Here is a 23,511-nt window from a genome sequence, read left to right as displayed (position 1 = left end):
TTAAAAATGGGGCTAGAGCATGTATGCACGTCAGGAAAGGTAAGATGAGTACAGCACAATGACCACCCCAAATACGTGTTATCACTTAGAACACGGTAGTGATATTTAAAAGCAGCAAAGATAACAAATAACCTGGTTTTCAGCGTGCAAGACACATTTGGCAACTGTAATCTAATGAACAAACGTAGCATTCGCCTTGTTCGTTGAACTCGAATTACCTCCACCGTGTGAGCAGCATGCAGCACCACGATAGGCTGCATCCCGATCCAGAAGTGGAAGATGCCTTCTCGACTTGTCAGCTGTGTGAAGCCATTGAAGGCCTCGTACATGACTGCGAGGTCAGGTAGTACAGGTGACTCAGATTCCACTGGAGCAGACTGCGCAGAACCCCTTCCCAAGTGATCCCATAGCTGGCCAGTGAGAGGCTAACCACCTACAACATCCGCTTCGAGAAACAAGCCTTACAAAAAGCTCGTGCTATTGTATTCCGCAGTCGAAGAAATGTAAATTATGCTGAAAAAAAAAACAAGGTCTTCGACGCTGAAATAAATTCTTTAACAGCACTGTAACTTTCCTGCGACATCTTAGGAATGATGTGTCTTCCTGCGTGGCAGAAATTGCTCAGTATATTTTTGTGTCATTCCCCGGAACTGCTTATTTGATGGGTACATTGCGGGAAATAAGTTGCCACACACACGACAGTAAAAACGCCCAATATTACTTACAGCTCTGGCTGTAAAATAATTTGCGTGCGAGGAAAATAAATTATCCCTGCTGGTGCAAATCAGGTCTCCGACATGAATAAAAAAGGAAATATTCACCCACACAATGTGAAACACATCACATACCAGGTGCACCCGGGGAGGTGGTTCCCGTGCATTTTAAACAGAAGCAAATTTACTTCTTGATCTTCAAGGTTAACGAAAGGGCAGAACTCGACGCGCAGTTGTTGCGTCTGCACTGGTACCAGGCAAACCATGAGGGTTGTCATACACAGTTCCAACATTTTCTCGTGCTCCATGTGCGCGGAGACAATGAATAAACTAAGTGTCATTTTAACAAGATTCCCTTAAGGTTATTTTCAAGAAAAGGGATTTTCAGACCCCCGTATAAATAAAGCTATGAAACAATCTATAAGCGTCCAACTAATTTGAGCAACAGAACATATATTAAGAACATTACGTCGAAGCTTTCCCACGCATCTTCATTCACGTTTCGCATAACTGAAAATCGACCTAGCATCAAAGTCTTGTTGTACCCCTTAGCATTGTCTTCGTGTTCCTTTCAGTACGTGGTAGCTGCGTGGTTCTTGCATAGCATATTCCTCTATTCGAACTGCAATATTGCAGACAAAGCTCATAAAATTTGAGACTAACTCTTTGGTTGGTCTCAAAATTTATAAGATTGGTCCGTTCACCTCAAAGATAAGGTTATCTTTTAGCTGCAACATATTTAAAATCAAACCAATAGGGATAAGTTACGCATGTGCAGTCTTTCTGTGTACTTACATGTTTCAGTAACCATACTAACACAAATTGATATGGTAGCTGGCATAAATTGTTTGACATTATTGTATTATTTATTGCATATTTTGTCCATGTCTTCGAACGCAGAAAATGACAGCTATTCCGAATGTACAGCATCCTCTTAGGAGGGCGTATCGCTTACCAGCTCTCTGTGTTCAAGGGCGCGTTCAACATTTTTGTCCGCGCTTCCATCAGTAACTAAATAACAGCGATATAACAAATGTTGTTGCTGAGCGAGTTGGTTCATTAACTAAATAAAAATAATGAATGGCGGTAAACAATCCAGGGCAAAATAAGACTCGGAGCGACGCGGCCGCATACGTCGCCCTTCTCTTTCTTTACCTGGTGTGCTTAGTGCCACACGTATTTTTTTGTTTCGTAGTCATAGACAAGACTGGCGAAACACAACAGCGATTTTAAAAACATAACCCATTCTGTCGCGGTAACTTATGGACTACGCCTTCACTTGACACTAGTTTTGCTCCCACAGGAGCCGTTCGGCTTATTGTGTCGCATTTTACGGAAACGTTTGTGTTTTACAACAGTAAGCTTAAATAACGTTTTGCTGTCCAACAAATTGACATTCAAAGAGGGCTTTACTCTCGTGCTATCATCTAGGTGCTCAAAAAAGTAAGCCCACAGGGAACGACCGTGTACGAATTTACGGGCCGGCTGGAGAAACGTGGCTTTGATAGAAATAAGGTGGGGGCTCGGTGCTGGTTGTAATAACAAATATTTGTTAACGCACGGCGAGGCTGCGAATGGAGATGACTGCGACATGGGCAGCATGGCCGAAGCTCCTGCAGTTTATTAGATTTGACTAGAGGATACGAAAGCGTTTGTCGATTCGGCAAAATCTCGCTTTTCAATGGCAGGAACGGGACAGTGTGCCCTTACGGAACACTGTACTCTATGCGGCTACCTATTGAATGGCGCTTCCTCCTCTGTGTTAATGCCCAGATACTCTTCTCCTCTACGTGGCTATCAAAGCGATACTGTTAGGAATAGCGAATGCATGGAATGGGATGCGAGTCAGAAGAGCTCGCTGAGTTCACTGTGGTGTCAGAAGCTTCATGCGGCAGAAATGGTCAGTGATGTTAATAGTCACAGAACACAATACTCCAGTCTCGTAGCTACGCTTGAATTTGTGTTTTCGGGAGGTTTCACGTAGATTCTGTCAGTGTGAATGAGTGGTTGTGGAAGTTGGCTAACTTAAACCTTTTTTCTATATGATCTTCGCGGAACCATAAGCTTATAAATGATCTCCTCCAATTCAAGTGAGTTGTGACCTCACGAAGCTTGCATAAACGGCATCACTTTAAAAGTGATATGTTCTCGACAATTCCCCCTCCTTGTCCATCTCCTTCCGTACTATGGCATTCATGCCCCCGCAGTCAAAGCTATTCTCCCTCTCGCTCTTACATTGACTAAATTTCACAAATTTCACAGTCACTATCAACAGGCGTAATACCCCGAGATTGGAAAGGGGCCAAAGTGGTATGGCCTTCTTCAAATCAGGTGATCGTTCCTCACCCCTTAACTTTCGACTTATTTCTATAACAAACACCAATTGGAAATTGTTCGAGCATATTATACATTGACATATCATTAAATACCTCGAAGAACATAACCTCATATTTAGGCATCAGCACGGTTGTCGCAGAAACTATTCATGTGACACACAACTCGCTGGCTTCATTCACGACGTACAATCATCTATATATGCCGGAGTCCAAGTAGACGCATTGTTCCTAGATTTTTCAAAAGCACTTGACCGTGTCACTCATCGTCGGCTCATTCGCAAGCTTACTAAACTAAACTTTGACCCTACTGTTGTCACATGGATAAAAGAATTTCTTTCTAACATTATGCAATTTACATCAGTTAACAATCCCAACTTATCTGTAGTCCCTGTAACATCTGGTGTACCACAGGGAAGCGTACTTGAGCCTCTACGTTTTCTAATTTAAATTAATGATCTACTAGACGGCGTTAAATCTAATATCAGACTATTTGTGGACGACTGCGTAATATATCGTAATATTCATTCTAACTGTGATAATGACATTCTGCAATCCGACCTAAACGCTGTGGACGCATGGTGTTCCCCCTGCCTAATGCCCCTAAACCTTGCCAAAACAAAATTAATGTATTTCGCTAATCAGGCACCCCGCCCATCAACATCCTACATCTTAAACAACAATCGTGTTGAACAGGTTTCTTCCTACAAATACTTTGGCGTTCACCCAACCCCTAACTAGAGGTGTAATGATCACATTAACCATATTCTCGCATCTGCAAACCGTTCTCTTGGCTTTCTGAAACAACCTCAAACATGCTCCTGCACACTTACGCAAATTGGCATACACAGCACTCATACGTCCTTAAATAGAGTACGCTCCAGCCATATAGGATCCTCATCAAGCATACCTAATCACTGATATGTAAGCCCTGCAAAACCATCCTGCAGGCTTCATCTATTCGGATTATTCACGTCACACCGGTGTAACAGCATTCGAAAATCGCACCGAGCTAGAATCTTTACACCATCATCGTTGTGTATCTCGTTTAACACTATTTCAAAAACTTTACTATCATGCGTCTCTTCATAATGATTTCATGCATGAACCTTCAGCCATCTTTCCGCGTCGCGATCATCCACAGAAAGTCAAACCCATGACGTGTCGTTCACTCGATTTTGCTCAATCATTCATACCTCGAACCACGATAGAATGGAATAATCTCCCCTCCCATATTGTTGCCGAAAGAAATGCCTTGAAATTTACCCATCCTCTAAACACAAACATGCAGACCTAACACCATTTCACTGCCTCATTTGTACATTTGTTTTCCTTTTCTTGTTATTGTTTATCTTTCCACAGGCTAGTAAACGAGCGTGTGACGTATAAATTTTGTTATGGTGCTCCCAGAACCTTTCCTTTTTCTTTTTGATTGGGGTGTCTTCTCGGCGAGTGTTTTTTTTGTTACGTTATGCGCTGTCATTTATGTTACCCTTTTTGTTTTTGTGTTTTGTTGTATTTAAATTTTGATTTCTACCATTGTGATCTGCGTACACCCTATGTAATACCCTCCACCGGAGGGCCTTCAGGGTTATTTTCAAACAAAAAATACAAACAAACAAACAAATAAACGAATAAATAAATAAATAAATAAATAAATAAATAAATAAATAAATAAATAAATAAATAAATAAATGATCTACAATTTATAAGTTAGCAGTTACTAATCTTACAACCCGCAAAATGTTTTTAAACTGGAATTATTGTACTTTTTACATATACTTGTGTACATCACCCCTTTTGGTTTTCAACAAAGATGATAACGAGGGCTACGCTGAATTATGTATACAAAACATTTAGGGCTTTGAAGACTTGATGGGGCATACGAATCCTTTGCTATATTTGGTTTTATTATTTACTCTTCGTAGAGACATGGTATTGATTTGATATTTATAGGTTATTGTTTGTTGCGTACGCAGGAAAAATGTAATGAGCTGCAGGGAAGAATTCCAATCCGCCATGATTCTGCAACGTTGTGTATTGATTTATCTTGATGTTGTTCGGATTACAAAGAAACCATCTTCACTAGAGTTTCTGGTTGAACCAACCATCACTAGTGTTTGTCCTCCCTCGTTCTTAAGTGAGACAGTTTAGGTATTCAAGTTTCATATTTTTCCTGACTAGTTGAGCGGGTAACTGGTAATTCACACGCATACACATCTGCGTAGTACCTTGACCGGACATAGCGATGCATCTAAAATAACTAAAAAATAGAGGGGTAACTGTGGTCTAACACCTTCTCAATAATGTTAACCAATTTTCCCCAAGTTCACAAGTATATGACAAATAAACCGGCTAAAAATCCCCGTGCCCGTACTTAACCACAGCGGACCTTTGCGGCCCGTAATTGTAATAAAACGAGAAAAATTGACAAGTAGCCAGACATATAATATAAATTTAATCCAATTTGGATCAGTTGTGTGACTTTATGCAATGAAAACATGACGTTTTTTTTGCGTGAAGTCACAGCGCAGATCGTTTTTTTGTCAAATTATAAGTCAGACACCATTATTGGTCAAATTCGCTGTCTTGGACGCAATAATTGACCAATCAGGCACATTGGGGAAAGAAATACCTCGGTAATTCTGAAGAGCGTTGGCGGGAGGTTTTAAAAACAAAAGTAAGATCTAGAACTTTACATGCAGACCAAGGACGGTGTGAATTACCAACAGCCGGGTCCATAGGGTTCCGAAGAACGGCGAGCACTTTGCTGATGCCGGAAATGAGAAATCCGCCACCGTCCTTTGGCACATCTTGCAGGACCGCCCATTGGCGCCGGAAAGCACGATACCGTGCCCGCATGCTGCTCAGCAGAAACGCAGCAGCGCATACTCCGACCAGGTACAGCGGCCAAGTGTTGGAGTCCCCGAACCACCGACTCCGAGGCAGGCCGCGCCACGCTTGGTCAGCCATTGTTCAACTCGTGCATTTACATGACTGACGGCAAGGCGCCATCATTTATGCCAACAACACTGCGCTTCTTATTTATCAAATAAAGAAAGTGAGGAGGAAACAATGAAAGAAATACAATATAAAGAACTGGAAAGACCTAAAGGAAACACCGAAAAACAAAACGAGAAGCGACAGCACCTGCGTTAACTGCTCAAAGGCGCGTACGCAAGCTGTTCTTTTTTTCTGCTGTATTGTAGGATTGTAGAACTGGCTACCTCGTGCGGTTGCCTGTCTCCCAGGGGACAACTGAGCATAGTACGCGAGTTGAAGGAAGTCCCACCCACGAATACTGTATGCTCAGTGCCAGCAGGAAGTCCTTGTCTGTTTGCCTTCGAAAGCCAAGCCCTTTGAGGGATTGCGTTGGGTCGCTGAGTCGGTGTTAAACCTTTACGCGCGTGTAAAGTCGCCGTTTTTCTATTACCCACCGACTTTAACCATGACCTATGACAGGAAAGTACGTCGAGTCTACAGCACCTCAGTACGAGGCTGACGGTCGCCGAAAGCTTCCTTTAACAACAGGTGGTCCTACGTCACAAGGAAACAAAAGCAAAGTTTCTGACTCATTGTGCACTCAGCCCTGCCGACACTTGACTTACACATTAAGCAACATAAGCTCGATGCGTGTTGGCAGTGCATATTAAATATACATGAGCAGTTGAAACATTACTCGGAACTGATTATTACAGAAAAAGCTGCAAACTGAAAGCGTGAGTGATTATAGTTGTTCATTTATCGTCCCTAATCATGCAAATGCAGCAGCTGTCAAGTCCTTTTGATCTAGAAGAATTACAGTAGCTGAGATATATCCCTGTCTTTGGAAAAAAGCATCTCACAGAAGTTCCACTTCTTGTAAAGTACCTACATAGGCGACCAAAACTGTTAAGTTGTCCGTCCACTTGTCGTTTTTTTCAGATACCTACAAAGACTATTGATTAGTCATTTTTACAAAGTGTTCATAAACCCATAGTGCGTTCTAGAGTGTTGTGAGTTTTGTTGCCTCCTGTCCTTTCCTTTCTATTATGTTCAAACTAATTTACTTGAGCGGAAAAAGCAGCAGCAAACGTGTTATACGTATTTATTTTAAGAAAGCCTGCGGGACAAAGTAATAATCATAATTTAAGTACACTGTCACACAAAAGTGACTGAAGCAACAAGAAATAACTACAAGGACTCGATTAAGGAGCGACTTAAACTTCATAACAAACAAAAAACTCGCCGAATAATGGGGCAGCAAAAGAATGTACAAGAAAAGAATTACAGCACAGAAGTGTAATTGTTTAAAGCTCAAAAAAATGCTGTGCCAATTAAAAACATGAAAACGAAAGGGAAGTAAATGTGTGAATGCAGAACGTGAAGGCGCAATCAAGATACCTTGTACATGTTCACTTTGAAAAATTGTCGAACGCCGCTCCGTCCAAAACGACGATGGTTGATACGCGAAGCTTTTTTGCGTACGATTCAAATGGCGAAGTGCCAAAGTCAAAGCAAGAATTAATGTATTAGAATGATCGCTGAGGGTAGTGGCAATGGTTAAGTGGAATGACGACACCTGTTAAAGGGATTACCTTCATTGAATCGAGAAGTTTTCATAATTTCACTTTCACAAGTGTTCATTTGCATCGACGACTTTACGCTTGCACAGTATGACCTCTGATCCCAGTGGTAGACGGATAGAGGTTTTGCCATTGAGACACGACACAGATTGTTTGCAAACAACAGATTGCGCTCCTTGTTGATATCGTCGGAATGGCGAAATCGTGCACGTTTCGCTTTAGAGTACTTATCAAGCGCTACGCGAAAAAGGCTGTAACACGACTTGGTGGATATCGCCCTTTCTGTGTCTTTGTACAGAACAATCTACCGTGCAGGGCCTAGACCGGACGTCCTCACACATGTAAACGGACCCGCCGCGGTGGCTCAGTGGCTGAGGCGTTGCGCTGCTGAGCATGAGGTCGCGGGTTCGATTCCCGGCAGCTGCGGTCGCTTTTCTGATGGAGGCGAAAAGCACAAACGCCCATGTGTACGAGATTTCGGCGCACGTTAAAGATCCCCAGGTGGTCAAAATTAATCCGGAGCCCTCCACTACGGCGCGCCTCATCGCCTGCGTTGCGTCGGCGCGTTAAACCGTACAATCAATCAATCAATCAACATGTAAATGGGTTGGCTCTACCCCCATGGGCTAAGTGGTTCTTTGTTAAACTTCACGTGGGCGTCCTTACAGCAAAAACGTCGCATGGAACGCGACAGATTGTACGTTCCATGGGGGGTTGACAGCTACCCGTGTAAAAACCCGAGACGGTAGAACACGTGTTCCTTGAGTCCTGGGATGGGATTTTGTCTGGCACGTGCTTCAGCGGACCTTCAAAAATGATTTCCCTCTGCACGCACGTGGGATCAGGTTTGTGCCCCTAGAAGGTGACAGCGGGGTACCATATGACCTTGTCATGGTCCTGGAACTGCACGGCAATTGGAAGTCACGTATGGCGAAACGTCATCGTGACGTTCATGCTAAGCGCTCGAAAGGGTATTTTGCTGATCGATGCGAAAAATGATTGTAGTGTTGAAGGCTCAGCCGGACCCCCCATAGTGGCTGTACTTGATGGAGACGCTAGCAAACCTCAAGTAGTCTTAGCCGCCTTCTGCTAGCAATGTTTTTGGCTAGCAGTTTTGTGATTATTGATTGATTGATTGTTGGGGTTTAACGCGCCGACGCAACGCAGGCGATGAGGCGCGCCGTAGTGGAGGGCTCCGGATTAATTTCGACCACCTGGGGATCTTTATCGTGCGCCGAAATCTCGTACACACGGGCGTTTTTGCTTTTCGCCTCCATCAGAAAAGCGGCCGCCGCGGCCGGGAATCGAACCGCGACCTCGTGCTCAGTAGCGCAACGCCTTAGCCACTGAGCCACCGCGGCGGGTAGTTTTGTGATTATTGTGTTTTGGTTGTAGGTGCTTGTGCTGTATATAATGCCGGCAATAAAGGAGAAAAAAAAATTCCGCAATTGGATTAACGCCGAATTCGGCAATTGGATTAACGTCGACTTCAGAATACGAGGGACCCGGGTTCGATTCCAACCACGGGAAGCGTTTTTTTTTTTTGAGACGCTTGAGTAAAGTTGGTTTTCCTGTTTGTGAAGTTCAGGTATCACAATGTAACATAAACTCCGCATTGACACTTCTAAATGAATATTTTACCAATGTCTATTATAACAGAATAGAGAAGGTTTTATTAACAATTCTCTCCTATAGGGCAGTCCATTTGCACTAGGTTGTCTGCCCTCTCACGTTTTTTGCTAACACCCGGCGAAACTAGCCACGCTTGCCGCCGCTCGCTATCTCGTAATGCATGACGGGAAAATTCTCTTCGTAATATTTGCGGCTACTCACTGCAATTTGGCGTTTTCAAGAGAATCTCGTATGCTGAAGGTTCCCAATACATTTTTCAATTTGTGCACAATAACTCTCGAGGCTTCACGTGTCTGAAGCGACAGGAATTATATATGGCGATCGCTGAAAACGAACGTGCCCGTGTGTGTCCCGTCATGTTTAAAACGGGTTATGGTTCCCATGGTGACCGCGAAGTTATAGAACACACTGGGATGTTCGTTTTCTTCGCGAAAGGATGTCGGTACTCTCCCCGAACGCGTCGAGCAAGCATTTCTTTCTTTGCTGCTACACTTAAACCTACAGTATGAAGTGTCCGAGCACCGCACGGACGTAGGAGCGAGGTCCGTACATTTTTATTCTGTGTGTGTAAGGACGCCTTGCGGAAATGCCAATTTCATCGCGAGCACCCCGCAGAAAGCGGCTATAACTGCGTGTGTCTTCCCAAGGACGACCACTGTCAATGCTCAACAGAAATAACATTTGCTCATACCTTTCACCTAAAGTCTATGCCACCTCTATGGTCATACACCTCCACAGATTTGAATGGTTCATGATTTTCATTATTTTTTTTTTCATGACTGCGTACAAAACATTCCCGAGGCTCCACGAGTCTTTGAAGCACGAAGCGTTTTTATTGTGCAGGGCGTTCAAGAATGAACATCCCGGTGCGTGTTATATTAGTGTTCTGTATTCATCATCGCAGTCGCACACCATTCAAACTTGAGTTATACCTCAAGTATATACGCCTCGTTGCTTCGATATGCATTTCGACTAGATTAGTTAAGAATAGACGCGAAGGAAATAGTGAAAGTGTTTATCGGAAGAGTCAACAGAAAAGTGTGTGCTTATACGTGTGTGTTTTTCTTTGGGCCGACCACTGCCAACGCTTAAGAGAATTAAAACACGCTCATATGTCCACCTAACTTGTGTGTTACCTGAATTTTGCGTGCTAAATGCTTCGCTGTTCATACAACTTAACGCTTAGGACAGGAAATAGTCTTCCTGAATGAGGGAATAAACTGAAGTAGAAGATATAATACTACAAACGGCGAAAAAAAAACGAACTTGCGCTGGCCGAGTAGTGAGACGAACTGACAACCTATTTACCACCAGCCGAGAGTATCTACCGAGGAGTGGTACTAGAAGAAAGGAGCCTCCATTATTCCACAGAGGAACGCAACACGAACATTCGTAGGTAAAGAGTGGACTTGGGCAGTGAAAAGGGCCTTCGTCCGGCATCAGAAGTAGGCTGCTGATGATCAAGATGATGATGCTAAGTGGCTTATTAAGTATTCACGAAGTATAACGTATACGTTGACGTGTCTAATGACGAATGATGACTGCTCAGTTTGCTCCCGATCGGAAACTCTGGAAAAAAAATCAAAGCCGCTTTCTGAAGAGAAAGATGTTTAAAACGCGAAGCTTTCTCACCGCGAAGAGAACACGCCCAGCCTCGGACATCCCACTGAACATTCTATCAAGGCGGAGGGTACCCCCACTTCCACGGAACGTGAACCCTCAACACCAAGAAGGGAGAAGACAAGCCAGAGCCCAAGCCCTAGAAAAACTATACGGAGAATACATCACCACGGTGTACATAGATGCAGGGGACGACGCGCGCACGAACACCAAAACTGCAGTTGTCACAACCCCCCCTGCCCTCCTCCCAAGCATAAGTATAAAGCAGTGCACTACCCTCCAAGCGAAAGAGACAGCGATAGCATTAGCCATTGCTCGTACTCAAGCCAGTATCATCATCACCGACTCTGAAGCGGCATATTGAACGTTCATGGCGGGAAGAATATCCAAAAAAGCAATGGAGGTCCTAGTCCAGAATCCCCCCTAAAGAAAGCTATCAACAATTTGGACGCCTGCTCATTCATTACTCCAGAGCAATCAAGCAACACATGCGAACGACCGAGGGCTTGTGAATATGGCCCCGCTGGGGAATGGCGACCGCGACGATCACTCTCTCACTACTTTCAGCAACGTAACACAACACTACAGGTTATTCCGACGCACTTACCCGCCAGGAGCGCACCGGCTGTCAAAAGAACAAGAGGTGACCCTCCGTCGAGTACAAACGAACACGTTTCCACACCCCACGAAACTACACGCCACCCATCCCACAGTCTGTACCCCCCTGTACAATTACTGCGGTCAACGCGCTACTTTATATCACATGGTCTCGGAGTGCCAGAAGAACTCAGACTCGAATCCGATTCTCACTCCTACGTACGAGCATTTGGAGAGAGAACTTCACAGCTCTGACCCGAATAGGCAGCTATGGCTGATCGAAAGGACGACGACGGCGGGTAGAACCAACGTAGCCCTGTACCAAGGGTCCCTCCCACCTACCAGCTCTTCCGTGGAATAGTTTTTCCCTCCTCCTGCCATGAAATCTCAGTCAAAGTCCAAAATCCAAACTACTTCGACCGTGTTGCAATGGCGGAATATAACGCGAAGGACCCGGGTTCGATACCGACCACGCTGCTTTTCATTAAAGCATTTGGTGTGCCTTTGTGGAAACCAGTTGTGTGTGTTGGCTGTCCTGCACAGCGTTCTTTTTTTCGAAGACAGCTTCGCGTTTAATCATTATCGTAATCATCGTGTTCACTCCCATTGTGTAAAGTTGGCTTTTTTCAGTTGGTTTTTGCGTTCAACAACACCAGTCGAGCATAGAAAGCTTCGCATTAATATATTTGCTTCCTGTGAGGCCGGTATCGGACCATCGACGTTTTGACCGCTAAGCCAGCACGCCATCCGCTGTGTCATAGAAGCAGGATACTTTGCGTATGCGAAGACTTGCAGGGTGATGGTTCCAGGTCTCGCGTTGCTGTAAACGCTTCTATTGTTAGGTATGCACCACACGCTGCTGGTTCAGCACGCAATTTTGACCCACCCTCCGAGTGAATGGATTTAGCGCTGCTGTAGACACCGTCGTTTCCAGGTATCTGTCGGGTTGTGATTTTCTGTGGCGGCTGCGTGGCTTGCGTTGGTGTGCCCGCCATGACTGCTATGCCGAACTGCATGTTCGGAGATGAGCGCTTACTTTAGGATCACTCTAACTATGGGGGTGAGGCTGCTATTGACACTGTCGTTGTTTGGTCTTATCTGCGTGTTGCTGTGAAAGCAACGGTTACTACGGCGCGCTGAATTCAGGGGGATGAGCGCGTCATTTGTTTGAATGGAGCTGCAACTTGGAGTAGATCATCTAGGTCAGACAAGCGCCAATAGGACAAAGTATTGAGGGAATATCATTGTCAGATGTGATCGTTTCATGTGTGTGACACAGTTCATTGGAAATTCGGTGTCAGTTGTGTGTAGGCATGCGTGGAAAACGACTGTTGAAAAGCGCCGGAGATTCTGTGATCACGAAGCACGCCAGTTCTCGCGGTTCAATACGTTGGCCGGACTGTCCTTTTGGCATTGTGAGCACTTTTCTACCTGACGACACTGGGCAAACAACCGTCGTACTGAAGCAGGAAAAACACTAATTTTGACACACTGTGCTCGTGCCCTGCAGCGAGAAGAGCGTCAAAAAGTTTTTAAAAATTCGCTTAAAGTGCATTGTTAGGCTATCTGGTGCTTAGAAATCATGGTTTCGTTTGCGCAAGAACAGAAAGTGGACGAAGGCGAAGAACAGACACGAGAACTACGAAGACAAACAACGTATTAATGCGATAGCGTTATTAGACTCATTTGTTTATTTCCCCTTGGCTGTTATCCGTCCGCTATCAGCCGTGCTCACCAAGCGTCCGCGGAAATTCCTCATCCCTGCCACCCAGAAGCTACGACTGAGGCAGGAACATTCGAGGGCTGGCCTGAATCTGGACTATAGCCCAAGGTACAACTGACGTGTAGAAAGGAGGGCAATGATAGTACAGCGGAGACGAAGTAAATGACACGCATTTTCAGCAGGTGCCGCGCCTGCGCAGTGAAGTTCGTTCAACGCTCAATCGGTGATAACATACTCGACATACACTGTCGCCAGCCGTGCATGTATCTATTTATGTATTTATTGACAATTAGGAAGATAATTTTGTCCACCAGCAGGCGTAACACCGAAGCGTATTTCCACCGGAAATAAAAAGAATGCTGTGGTTTAACTTTAGTTAACCTTAGTTGATAGCGAAAGATTCGCTGCCTGTCTAGGCCCATTGTCGATGGGTGGTCGAGCTGTGGTTTCGCAATGATACACATACAGGTTTGCAATCCATACAGTGCTTATTGAACATCGTTTTTCGCCTCACGGCTTTTTTTAAGCCTCGCCGCTGTACGAGCGACCACAGCTGGGTGTTCGCCTTTGAACATCGCACACGGCTTTGCGCCATGTTGGCCTTCTGCCCTTATTTTGTTGCGCACGCTTATCGTTGCGGCGGCGGCGGCCTCCTCGCCTTCCTCCGCGAGGTTGCGACACAGGTTCTGCGCACTTTTCTGTTTTTCTTCTCGCCCATATCTCGCCAGAAATGCTGCAAGCTGGGCTAGTTGGAAAGACATATCCTTGGATGAAACCAGCGCGATTTTAAATAAAGACAAAGAAATTGGAGCCCAAGTGGTATCAACGTGCGTTTGAGAGAGCACGAATTGTCATCAAAAGGCCCCCCATCATCCCATCTTTCTTCACACTGTACTAAGTGCCGCGGATGTAAACCTAATTTTTCTGCCACTGACATTTTATTTAGGCACGGTGATCAAACGTTCCGCAAAATTATGGAACCGTTCCACATAACGGAAAGAGCTGACAAGTCTGTAAGCAAACCCGCCGCGGTGGCTCAGTGGCTAAGGCGTTGCGCTGCTGAGCACGAGGTCGCGGGTTCGATTCCCGGCCGCGGCGGCCGCTTTTCTGATGGAGGCGAAAAGTAAAAACGCCCGTGTGTACGAGATTTCGGCGCACGTTGAAGATCCCCAGGTGGTCGAAATTAACCCGGAGCCCTCCACTACGGCGCGCCTCATCGCCTGCGTTGCGTTGGCGCGTTAAACCCATCAATCAATCAATCCAGTCTGTAAGCAAAGCAAGCGTGTGTCTTCATCCCAAAGAGATTGAATATCGGTTTGGGCCTTGAGTGTAGCCGGTATCTACCTAGTTGCCATATGCCGGTGGATTTTGTAAACTTGTTTTGCTCATGCGCCGTATATTTTTATTGTTTTGTGTTAAGTTTGTATAATCACCCTTCTTGATATTAAACTGTAGTTTTTAGACAAGCAACTGTCCTTGCGTTTCACTTCCTTTGTCTTTGTTTAAGCTTGCGCTGGTTTCACCCAAAAATAAGCATATCTCTCCCCTGCTGCCTATCTCTCCCCACCATCATGCCTCTGCTCCATGCCGGGCGCTTGCGAAAGAAGTTGGTGTTTTACCTCTAGCTGTCAAGGTCAAAACTGGTCACCCCGCGATGAGCGCCCAAGGTAGCGTAGTGTAGCTTTCGCTACAAAAAGTATAAATTTCCGGTAATTCACGTGCCGAAGCTACACCTGGGCTCGAGGCGCGCCATAGTGGAAAGCCCCGGAATAATTTCGACCACCTGGGGATTTTTAACGTGTGCTGAAGAAGTCTCGACACACGGACGTTTCAGTGTTCTGCTTCCATTAGGAAAACGGCCGCAGCGGCCGGGAATCGAAAACGCATTCTTGGGCTCAGCAGCGCACCGCGTTTTCCAATAAGCCATCCCGGCGTGTTTTCCACCGGAAGTGATGCCGGCACCAACTTTGGGTCACCTAATTAAAACAGGTAGCAAATCATTGACGCCAGTCTCTGAGAAATCAAAGAAGAGATTGATTATGACCAGAAATGAATTAAAATAAAACGCAGTCTGTAGGGTCTAATCCCATGCATTTTCAAGCTACTTTTCAATATTCCCATGGTTCTTTCTCCCCTGCAAGCTCCGTTTGGCTAAGGGCAGATGCCGCCGCGCGGCTAAGTTAAAAATCACCCTAAAATAGGCACAGATGTCTACACAGATAACAGTCATGTAAGGATGCTCGGCGTGGCTCTAGAGTCAAACGGCAGAGCCGAACTCACGCTCACCAAAAAAGAGAAACTCTTTAACCAATTTCCCGCATTGCAAAACGCCTAACCATGAGAAGAGCAAGAAAGAAAAGAAGAAGAAATGGTGAGCCTCATTTAGCCACTGATCATGCGCCGGATATTGCAGAGCCTACCGTACCATAAATTTACCCGCACTGAAGAAAATAAAAGGAACCCCATCATCAGGACAGTATATAATGCAGTTATCAACCACGCAATTTTGATCTTTAAGACGAACTGACCACCGGTGGACCACCAAGGTAACAGAATGGAACGCCAGAGGCCGGAGTCGGCCTAATTGGGGCGTTGATGATTATGACGAGGAATACGCGCTGAAATTGTGCCTTAATAATGCTTTTGAAGAAATTAGAGAAACCAGTTTCCCAGTAGCAAAAGAGCAGCTGGGCCATCGTATGGAAGATAGCATTTCCCTCTGAAAAAGTAACGGATGCACGCCATGATAGACATGTCACCGATCCAGCGACTCCGCATAAAAGCTCTCATCTACCAAAACCATGCATCGAAACCTATACAAAAAGAGGCGATACGGCAGGATCAAGTTATTTTAACAAAACTTTGTTGGGGGGTTAGTTGGTTCATGATTCTTAAAAATATGTTTAGCGCAAAAAAACCAAAGACAGTACACAAGAAAGGAGACGGGACAGGCGCTACTGAGTACTGTATTTGGTTTTTTGCGCTAAACATATTTTCAAGAAGGATCAAGGTTATTTGAGGAAAGTTCCAAAATCATGACACCAGCAGACACCATTTCGCGAAGTACGAAACTACGAGACCGGAATTGTGGTAATTCACTACTTAGGAACTCCTTCTGACTGCATGACCCTTCTACGTACAGAAATAAAGAAGGTGAAGTTGGAGACAACCTCTTGGTAGTGTTGTGCCAGAGCGGCCGGCCCAAATTCGTTGCACGGGACGACGCGCAGACAGCGGGGCCGATTCACGCCTCAAACCAGACCAAACCGCCCGCGGCCGACTTGCCCAGACTTATCCCACCGCTACCACCACTGTTGAGAATGACCTTCCCAGCGCTGGTACCAAGGTAGTAACTCGCACCCCAGCTTGTCACCGATGTTGGGAATCAGCCATCCCGACGCTCTCTCCGCTGTGGGAACTGGGCCCGTTCACAGCAGCCACCACTGTTGCGACTGGCCATCCGAGCGCAGCCACAGGTGCAGCGGCGTTGCCTTGCTCCGTTCGCTATCGACGCGGCGCAGAGCAGAGCGATGAAGTTCTCGAGCCGACGAAAAGTTAAAGTAACATTTATATACAGTATGTACCAGGGTAAGCAAACGTTACATGGCTCGCACAAAGGCGACAGCACCTCTCCACTCGGTGCCTCCGAAAAATACCACCGAAGACTGCCGCCGGAGAATGCCCACGATACGTGAGCTGGGCGGGTTTGTATACCCCCGGAATTCCCTTGTGGCCCCGAGAAGTTTGAATCGCTCCAATCAGGACTCTCGATGGCTCAAGTTTGAAATCCGACGAATGGTAGCGAACCGGTGAGTCAGCCGAGCAGCCACGATGGGAAAAGGGAGGGTGACGCCCACGCCCTCTCTGCGAGCTCACCTCTAGGCGAGTAGCAACATGCCCGGGGCTGGTCGTTCACCCGATGCTGGATTCGGCCGAGCCACCGCGACGCAAAAGGAGAGGCGCCTGTGCGGCGGGACAAGTCTGGGCAAGTCGGCCGCGGGCGGTTAGGTCTGGTTTGAGGCGTGAATCGGCCCCACTGTCGGCGCGTCGCCCCGTGAAACGAATTTCGGCCTTCCGCTCTGGCACAACAGCCCCCCCGCCGCCAGACAAAGCGCCGGAAGATGAGCTGCCTACACGTGGCTCGGATGCCGGGCGCCCTCGGTCGCCAGGCTCATCCAGGTTCACCTCCAGTGTTCCAGGAAAGGGCGGCTCCACCACGCTCCTCTCCACAAACAGGTACCGCCTGCCAGGTCCGGATCACAGGTACATTGCCGTGGTGCCCAGGTGTATCGACCAACTTCGCCCGGTTCTTGCTGTCTCTTTCCTCAGCACCGGTAGCTCATCGTTCTGCAGCTTTCAAAGAACCAGCCGACAACAGGCAACACCCAGCGCAAGCAAGCACCCTCTGTCCTCCGTCAGAACACCAGACTCCAAAACGTGATGAAATGTCCTAGCTAAGAGTCTATCCCAAATTTGAACCCACTGCACCAAGAGGCCCAGGCGGGACGCAAGACTCTTAAAATAAGAACTCACACTATGTGTCAAAGATAACACACGACATAAAATGATAACTAAGGTTGATTACTTGAAATCACGCGGTGTGGAAATAATCAACTGAGGCAGCAAATGAGGGCAATAATTTTGCTCTCAAATTCCTGCTACGCTAACCGCTGCTCTCGAAAAGGCGAAACGCAAGACACGGAGAGGACGAAGGCAGCGTTAGAACTAGCTCGTTGCCGCCGGCTTGTCTCGTCATGCGAAACGCTTTCTCTTTCCCCGGTCATATACAAGCCTCGCCGGGCTGACGCCCGTAATCTCGCGCGGAGTTGACTTAAAGGCCCACATAGCTGCAGGCACGCATGCGTCCAAATCGCGTTTCCGCTCAAAGCACAGAGGTCTCAACTTTCGCTTTCGCACTGAGTGCCTTCGCTCCACTGGGTTAGAATGCGGGCGTAAGTCAGAACTGTGCACTACCTCGATTGCATGCCAGCTATCAAGGACTGGGGGCTCGGTGCGACCAGCTGATTTTCCCCACCGTTGGGGATGACGTAACCCGCTTCAGCCGTTGGCGGCTCGTCTAGGCTACCGCCAGAGCTTTCGGTACGCTCGCCGCACGGGCTTCGTTGCTCGCGCGTCTTCCGTGCCCTGTTCACAGGCTTTGCCACAACATCGCCCGAGTTAGAGCTCGCACCCGAAGGAACACCTTCTGTTTCCGGGGGCTCGTGCGGCTTCGTCTGGCTATCCTGGCGGTTTACGCTTCCCCGCGAAACCTCGATATCTCGCGCACTGAGCGCGTACTGATCGGAAACCACATCCAAGGCCTCCCGTGATTCTGAGCATTCTGCCGAGATCGTTGAACCCGAGGCCGACACATGAACGCGATCAGCGGACTCGTACGGCCCTCTTCGGACGTTTCCGCAAGGGCGCTATCTCGCTTAGGTACCCCTTTGCTCTCTGAGACGGCGGTACTCTCTCTGTTAGATTAGTTTGCTACGAGCTCACTGGATTTCTCTCTCAGCAGCGCTTTAACCTTGAACTCGATTTCACGCAACAGCTGATCGGAAACCGGTGACAACGTACTCTTCGTCTCACCCAGCTGTGTCCGCTGCGCTTCTCCACCAAAGGGTTTCACGCAACCCGCCGCAGCCGCCGGCGGTGCGACTACGCCACCCCGAGAATTTTTCGTCGTCTCGCAGTTCGGGCTACGCTGCTCGGCATCTTTTCGTGTCTCGCTCGCCGGGGAAGAGTCAAGTTTTTGCGAGAGCTTCCCCGCTTGCGAACTCGTAAGTGCCATGCACTCGCCACTACTCGGGGACTGTGCGCGCATTTCGAAATCTTTATTTCGAAACGGCTTCTCTGCCTCTGCGCCGTTCTCGCCTTCCTGGCTCGTTTCTCTGTCCAAGAATACGAGTGCGGCCGCTTCGCCTTTGCCCTGGGATGCCCCGTCTTCCAGCCCTGACCTCTCAACAACGAACGGCGGCCGTGGGTCCCGACTTCTCGGACCGCTCGCCTGAACCGTTGGACAAGTCACGGTAGTTGCCGTCGAGCACTGCCGGAGCTTCGACTCCATCCTCATCAACTGCCTTTCACCTTCCAGTTCCTGCCTTTCGGCTTCCTCGCGCTCGCATTCGCGGCGCTGTTTCTTTTCGGCTTCCTCGCGCTTAGACTCTCTTTGATTTCAGCCCTTGCCTCATTGACTTCCTCAGCCATTACGTTCTCCTTCCGCAAGACCTCAAGAATCGCCTGATTCCGTTTCGCACGGCCTAAGTCAAGGCCCAGCTCCTCGCAAATTTCGATGAGTTCCTGCACTTTAAGGTCCTGCATCGTTTGAACTCTACTCTTGCTGCTTGCCCACGTTAGAATTCCTTTGTCGTTCCTATACTATCGAGCTACTAGTAAGGCGCCCGCAAGTAATTCTCTACGCTTCTTTGTTTACACTCTCGGCACTAGCTTTGGGCTGGAAACAATCAAAGCTTTCCCAGTGCTTCACACCGCCCTTGTATAAACTACCATAACCTGTGCTAGAGAAGTCTGGTGAACTGAAAGAAAACGTTGAGCGCTTACCACACTAGGTAGTAGCCGTTGCCGGTCGATCCCGCAGCCGCCACGCACTGTTGGGAATGGGCGATCCCAACAGTGGTGGCAGTGGTGGCATGGTCATTCCCAACAGTAGTCCGACTAGCGGAAGTACCGAATAGATATGGAAACATAATTACAGAATCTGAGAGAGCATTAGACTGTTTCCTGCTTGCAGAATACTTAAACACTTCGCTAGGATACTCCGTTCCAAAATTCAGAAAGTTAATAACGTCACCTGGACACCCGGGCACAAGGGTCTGGAAGAGAACGAGGCACTGGCCAAGAGGAACGCGAACTGAGGAACCGTGATCCTTGCGACCAGGACTACCACTCCCCCCCCCCCCCCCCCCCCCTTCTAAAAAAATCGCTAAGAACGTTTCTTCATCCTACGCCTAGGAACACAGTTTCCCCCTTGCTTCAAGGGGGTCTCAATGCCGAATAATCGCTGACTTTGTGAAAGATAAACCAAAACAAGCGCCTAAAAGTTTATGTTGGCGGAGATGTTTGGTGCGAACATCACACATTAAATTGAAACACTTCCACCTTTTCCCACTTAACTTAGCCATGTCCAAGGGTTTGCTCAGTGGAGAACTCAAACGTTACATGTTCCACTTCTATCGAGACATGGGAGGCAGCTTTGACCAACTTGTTACTTTAAGATCAAGTCGAGCTGATGAGAGGTCAAAGGAAGGCGCTGCTCCTTCGGCTCCCTCAACTTCAGTTTCCACCCTTGAGCTCCCTATCATCTCTTTACCACCTTTACAAAACCCCAGCTATTAATAGCGGAGCTGTTGTAGCTGGTCGTAATGCGTGGCGCGTAATGTGTTAAAATTACCAGGAAAATGCCCAGCACTCGTGAGTGCGTGCCTCTCGGCGACCGCGGAGTGTTCCCGGAACGCGCAGTGGTTTTAGCGAAAAACAAACAAACAAACAAACAAACAAACAAACAAAAAAAAAAACCAGCGAAAGCCACGAAAAGCGAGAAAATGCCCCGCGCTAGTGAATGCGTGCCTCGCGGCGACCGCCGAGCATCCCCGGGCTCGCGCAGTGGCTTTAGCAAAAAAAAAAAAAAAAAAAAAAAAACTGGCGAAGACTTCGAGGAGCGCATTGCGTTGCCTAGCAACCAAAAACGCCCCAGCTTGCTCAACAGCGCCTCCACGGAACCTTGAGGCGACTCGAGGGACGCCGGGCATGCGTCGTGCACGCACGCGCCGCCACTCCGCCTTAGGTGTTGTCAAGCGCTACAGCGCATGTAATGCCTGGGGCATGAGGAACACGACGATATCGATGCATATGACGATGATTACTACTAGCACGGTGGAAAGCAATGACGGAACGTGTAATTTAACAATTTCAAACTTGTAAAAATGGCTTGGGGATGTGACCTTCAGTGCTCACGTAGAAAGAAATCCTGCAGCTTGCTATAGTTCAAGCCTTGGGCGACTAAGTGCAAGCTTCGCCAGTTCTTTTCTTGCGTAACAAAGATCTTCAGACTCTCTCTCTCTCTCTCTCTCTTGGCAAAAAGCAAAAATGTGCAGTCTGGCTTAGACATAAACACTGTGAAACACTGTCACTGTCACCTTCTCGCTCAGACTGACTAACAATTTGGAGCTGCAACCTTTCACGCTGACATCTCAATCCACTGAAACGCAGAGGGCCTTTGTCTCTCGTGGTTCGCGAGGATTAAAAAATAGCAGCATCTCCACTTCGTGGATGATGGCGAGGGTGCGGAGTACGGGGACTCGAAATGACATCCAAGTTGCGCCCCGAGTGACATCCGATTTGCGCCGCGACCGTCATTCGATTTGAGCCGTTAGTTGCACCTAGCTTGAGTATTCCCTAAATGAAACTGCAACTCACGGCTCAAATCGAATTTCGCTTGATTTTCGCTTGATGGTGGTGCGCGCATGGATGGACGCGGACGGACATTGGGAGGTCCTAAGGTATTCCGCAGCTAAAACCCTCGCTGCTAGTCTTTCTCTCTTCGCTGACCTTCTGTGCACGTGAAGCATAGATCGTAAATACAGCAACAGTGTGCTCCCTCGTAGTAGAACTAACGCTATCGTTTCCTACATCTTAATACAAACATCTTAATACAAACCATGATTTCGCTAGCGCATTAAACGACTCAGGTCAAACAGACGCAGTTTGTTTGGATTTATCGAAGGCATTTGATCTCGTACCGCACGCTAAACTTGTAATTAAACTTACTCACTTTGGAGTTAATAAGAACCTTGTTAACTGGAATAAATCATATCTCACGAACAGATGGCAATATGTCGAGACTAAGGGAGCGAAATCAAGTCATTTAGAGGTCAAGTCCGGAGTACCACAGGGGAGTGTCCTCGGCCCTGTTTTATTTTTGTGCTATATGAATGATCTTGCAGATAGTATTGATAAAAAGCTCACAGTTCGTCCGTTTGCGGACGATTGCTTAATTTATTCTAAAATATCCAGTCACAGTGATCAAGTAACTTTGAATTCAGCATTGCAAACAATCCATGAATGGTGCACGAAATGGGATATGAAAATTAATTATGACAAAACAGTATTCGCCAGAATAAAGAACAAAACTAAAAATGTCCTCTCCTTCAATTACAACCTGGTTGGAAAGGATTTAAAAAGTGTCACTCACTTCAAGTTCTGGGGGTCACAATCTCTGAAGATTTAAATTGGAAAACGCATATAAATAAATTATGTGGCGCAGCTGAACAGAAATTGGGGTTCTTGAGAAGGAACCTCAAACTTGCAACTACGAAAGCCAAATTGACTGCCTACACAACCGCTGTCCGTCCACTATTAAAATACGCCTGCATCGTATGGGACTCTTCGAAGAAATACCAAAGTGAAAAAATGGAAAAAATTCAAAGGAGGGCCGCAAGGCTTATTCTATCCAACTACAGGTCATCAGATTCGGTTACTGCCATGCTAAATAAACTAAACCTGCCACCTCTCGCAACACGGCGCCGAGTAGCGAGATTAAAGTTTCTTAAAGAGCAATATTTGAAACCTCTACTGTCTCGTACACTTAGAAGTAGTCACCCTAACCAATTAATTCCTATAATGACTCGTTTAAATACATTTAAACACTCTTTCCTTCCCAATACAATTGAAGACTGGAACAATTTGCCGCCAGAAATTACTAAATCAGACTCCTTAGCGCATTTTGAAAAATCCTTGTTACGCTACATAGAAGCCGATAGTGCTGTCCCTTCTTGATGATTTGGCCCTATAGTGGGGTCCGCGCCCATAAGGAAGATATGTGTCGTATCCAGTTCGTCTGAATTGCGCTTGTGTAGGAGTTGCATTGTTGTGTACCCTTGAACTCTGTACCTTTGCATTTTGAACCTGTGCACAATGCAGCTGAATACTATACTTGTGGCGCAGACTGTACCGCATACTGTGTCGCACACATTCTGCGTTGCACTCGTGTCTGAGGCGGCAGTTACTGCCTCCATGTTCTCTGTTGTACGTCCACCCTGTACCGGCCCCTGGGCTAACAGTATGAATAAATAAGTAAATAAATAAACGTAGATGTCACCTGCAACTTTTCCTTGTTGTTATTTAAGCATCGAGGTTGATATGCTTTTCAACCGAAACAACAAAACACAAAAAACAAAAACAAAAAGGGAGCTGGAAACGGAACACATACTAGGGTACAAATAGGACGCGCACTCGTGGTTATACACGAACGATCTAGCCTGAAGTTCATCGCTCTTTATGGGCGGCTGATATGAACGCTAACTCGT

At 46.8% G+C, this 23,511-nt stretch overlaps 1 protein-coding gene across 2 annotated transcripts in view; it reads right to left on the bottom strand.

Moving 5' to 3' along the window:
• Nucleotides 1-6,062, bottom strand: part of LOC144151789 (cytochrome P450 4V2-like) — a 64,188-nt gene extending 58,126 nt beyond the window's left edge. The window contains exons 1-2 of one of the 2 annotated variants that reach the window (XM_077682927.1): nucleotides 5,773-6,062; nucleotides 219-331 (exon numbers count right to left, since the gene is read on the bottom strand). In XM_077682927.1, coding sequence (XP_077539053.1) covers nucleotides 219-331; nucleotides 5,773-6,019 — 360 coding nt within the window. In that variant the 5' untranslated portion in view covers nucleotides 6,020-6,062. Of the gene's footprint in view, nucleotides 1-218; nucleotides 391-5,772 lie in introns of both variants that reach the window. The other variant, XM_077682933.1, reaches the window with a different exon arrangement.
• Between the last annotated feature and the right edge of the window lie 17,449 nt (nucleotides 6,063-23,511).

The sequence above is a fragment of the Haemaphysalis longicornis genome, unplaced genomic scaffold (assembly GCF_048455015.1).
Source record: "Haemaphysalis longicornis isolate Haplotype H1 unplaced genomic scaffold, Haemaphysalis longicornis Haplotype H1 scaffold_1, whole genome shotgun sequence".
Taxonomy (NCBI): domain Eukaryota; kingdom Metazoa; phylum Arthropoda; class Arachnida; order Ixodida; family Ixodidae; genus Haemaphysalis; species Haemaphysalis longicornis.
The sequence above is the reverse complement of the archived record's forward strand: the minus strand, read 5'-3'. Positions and strand labels throughout refer to the sequence as shown.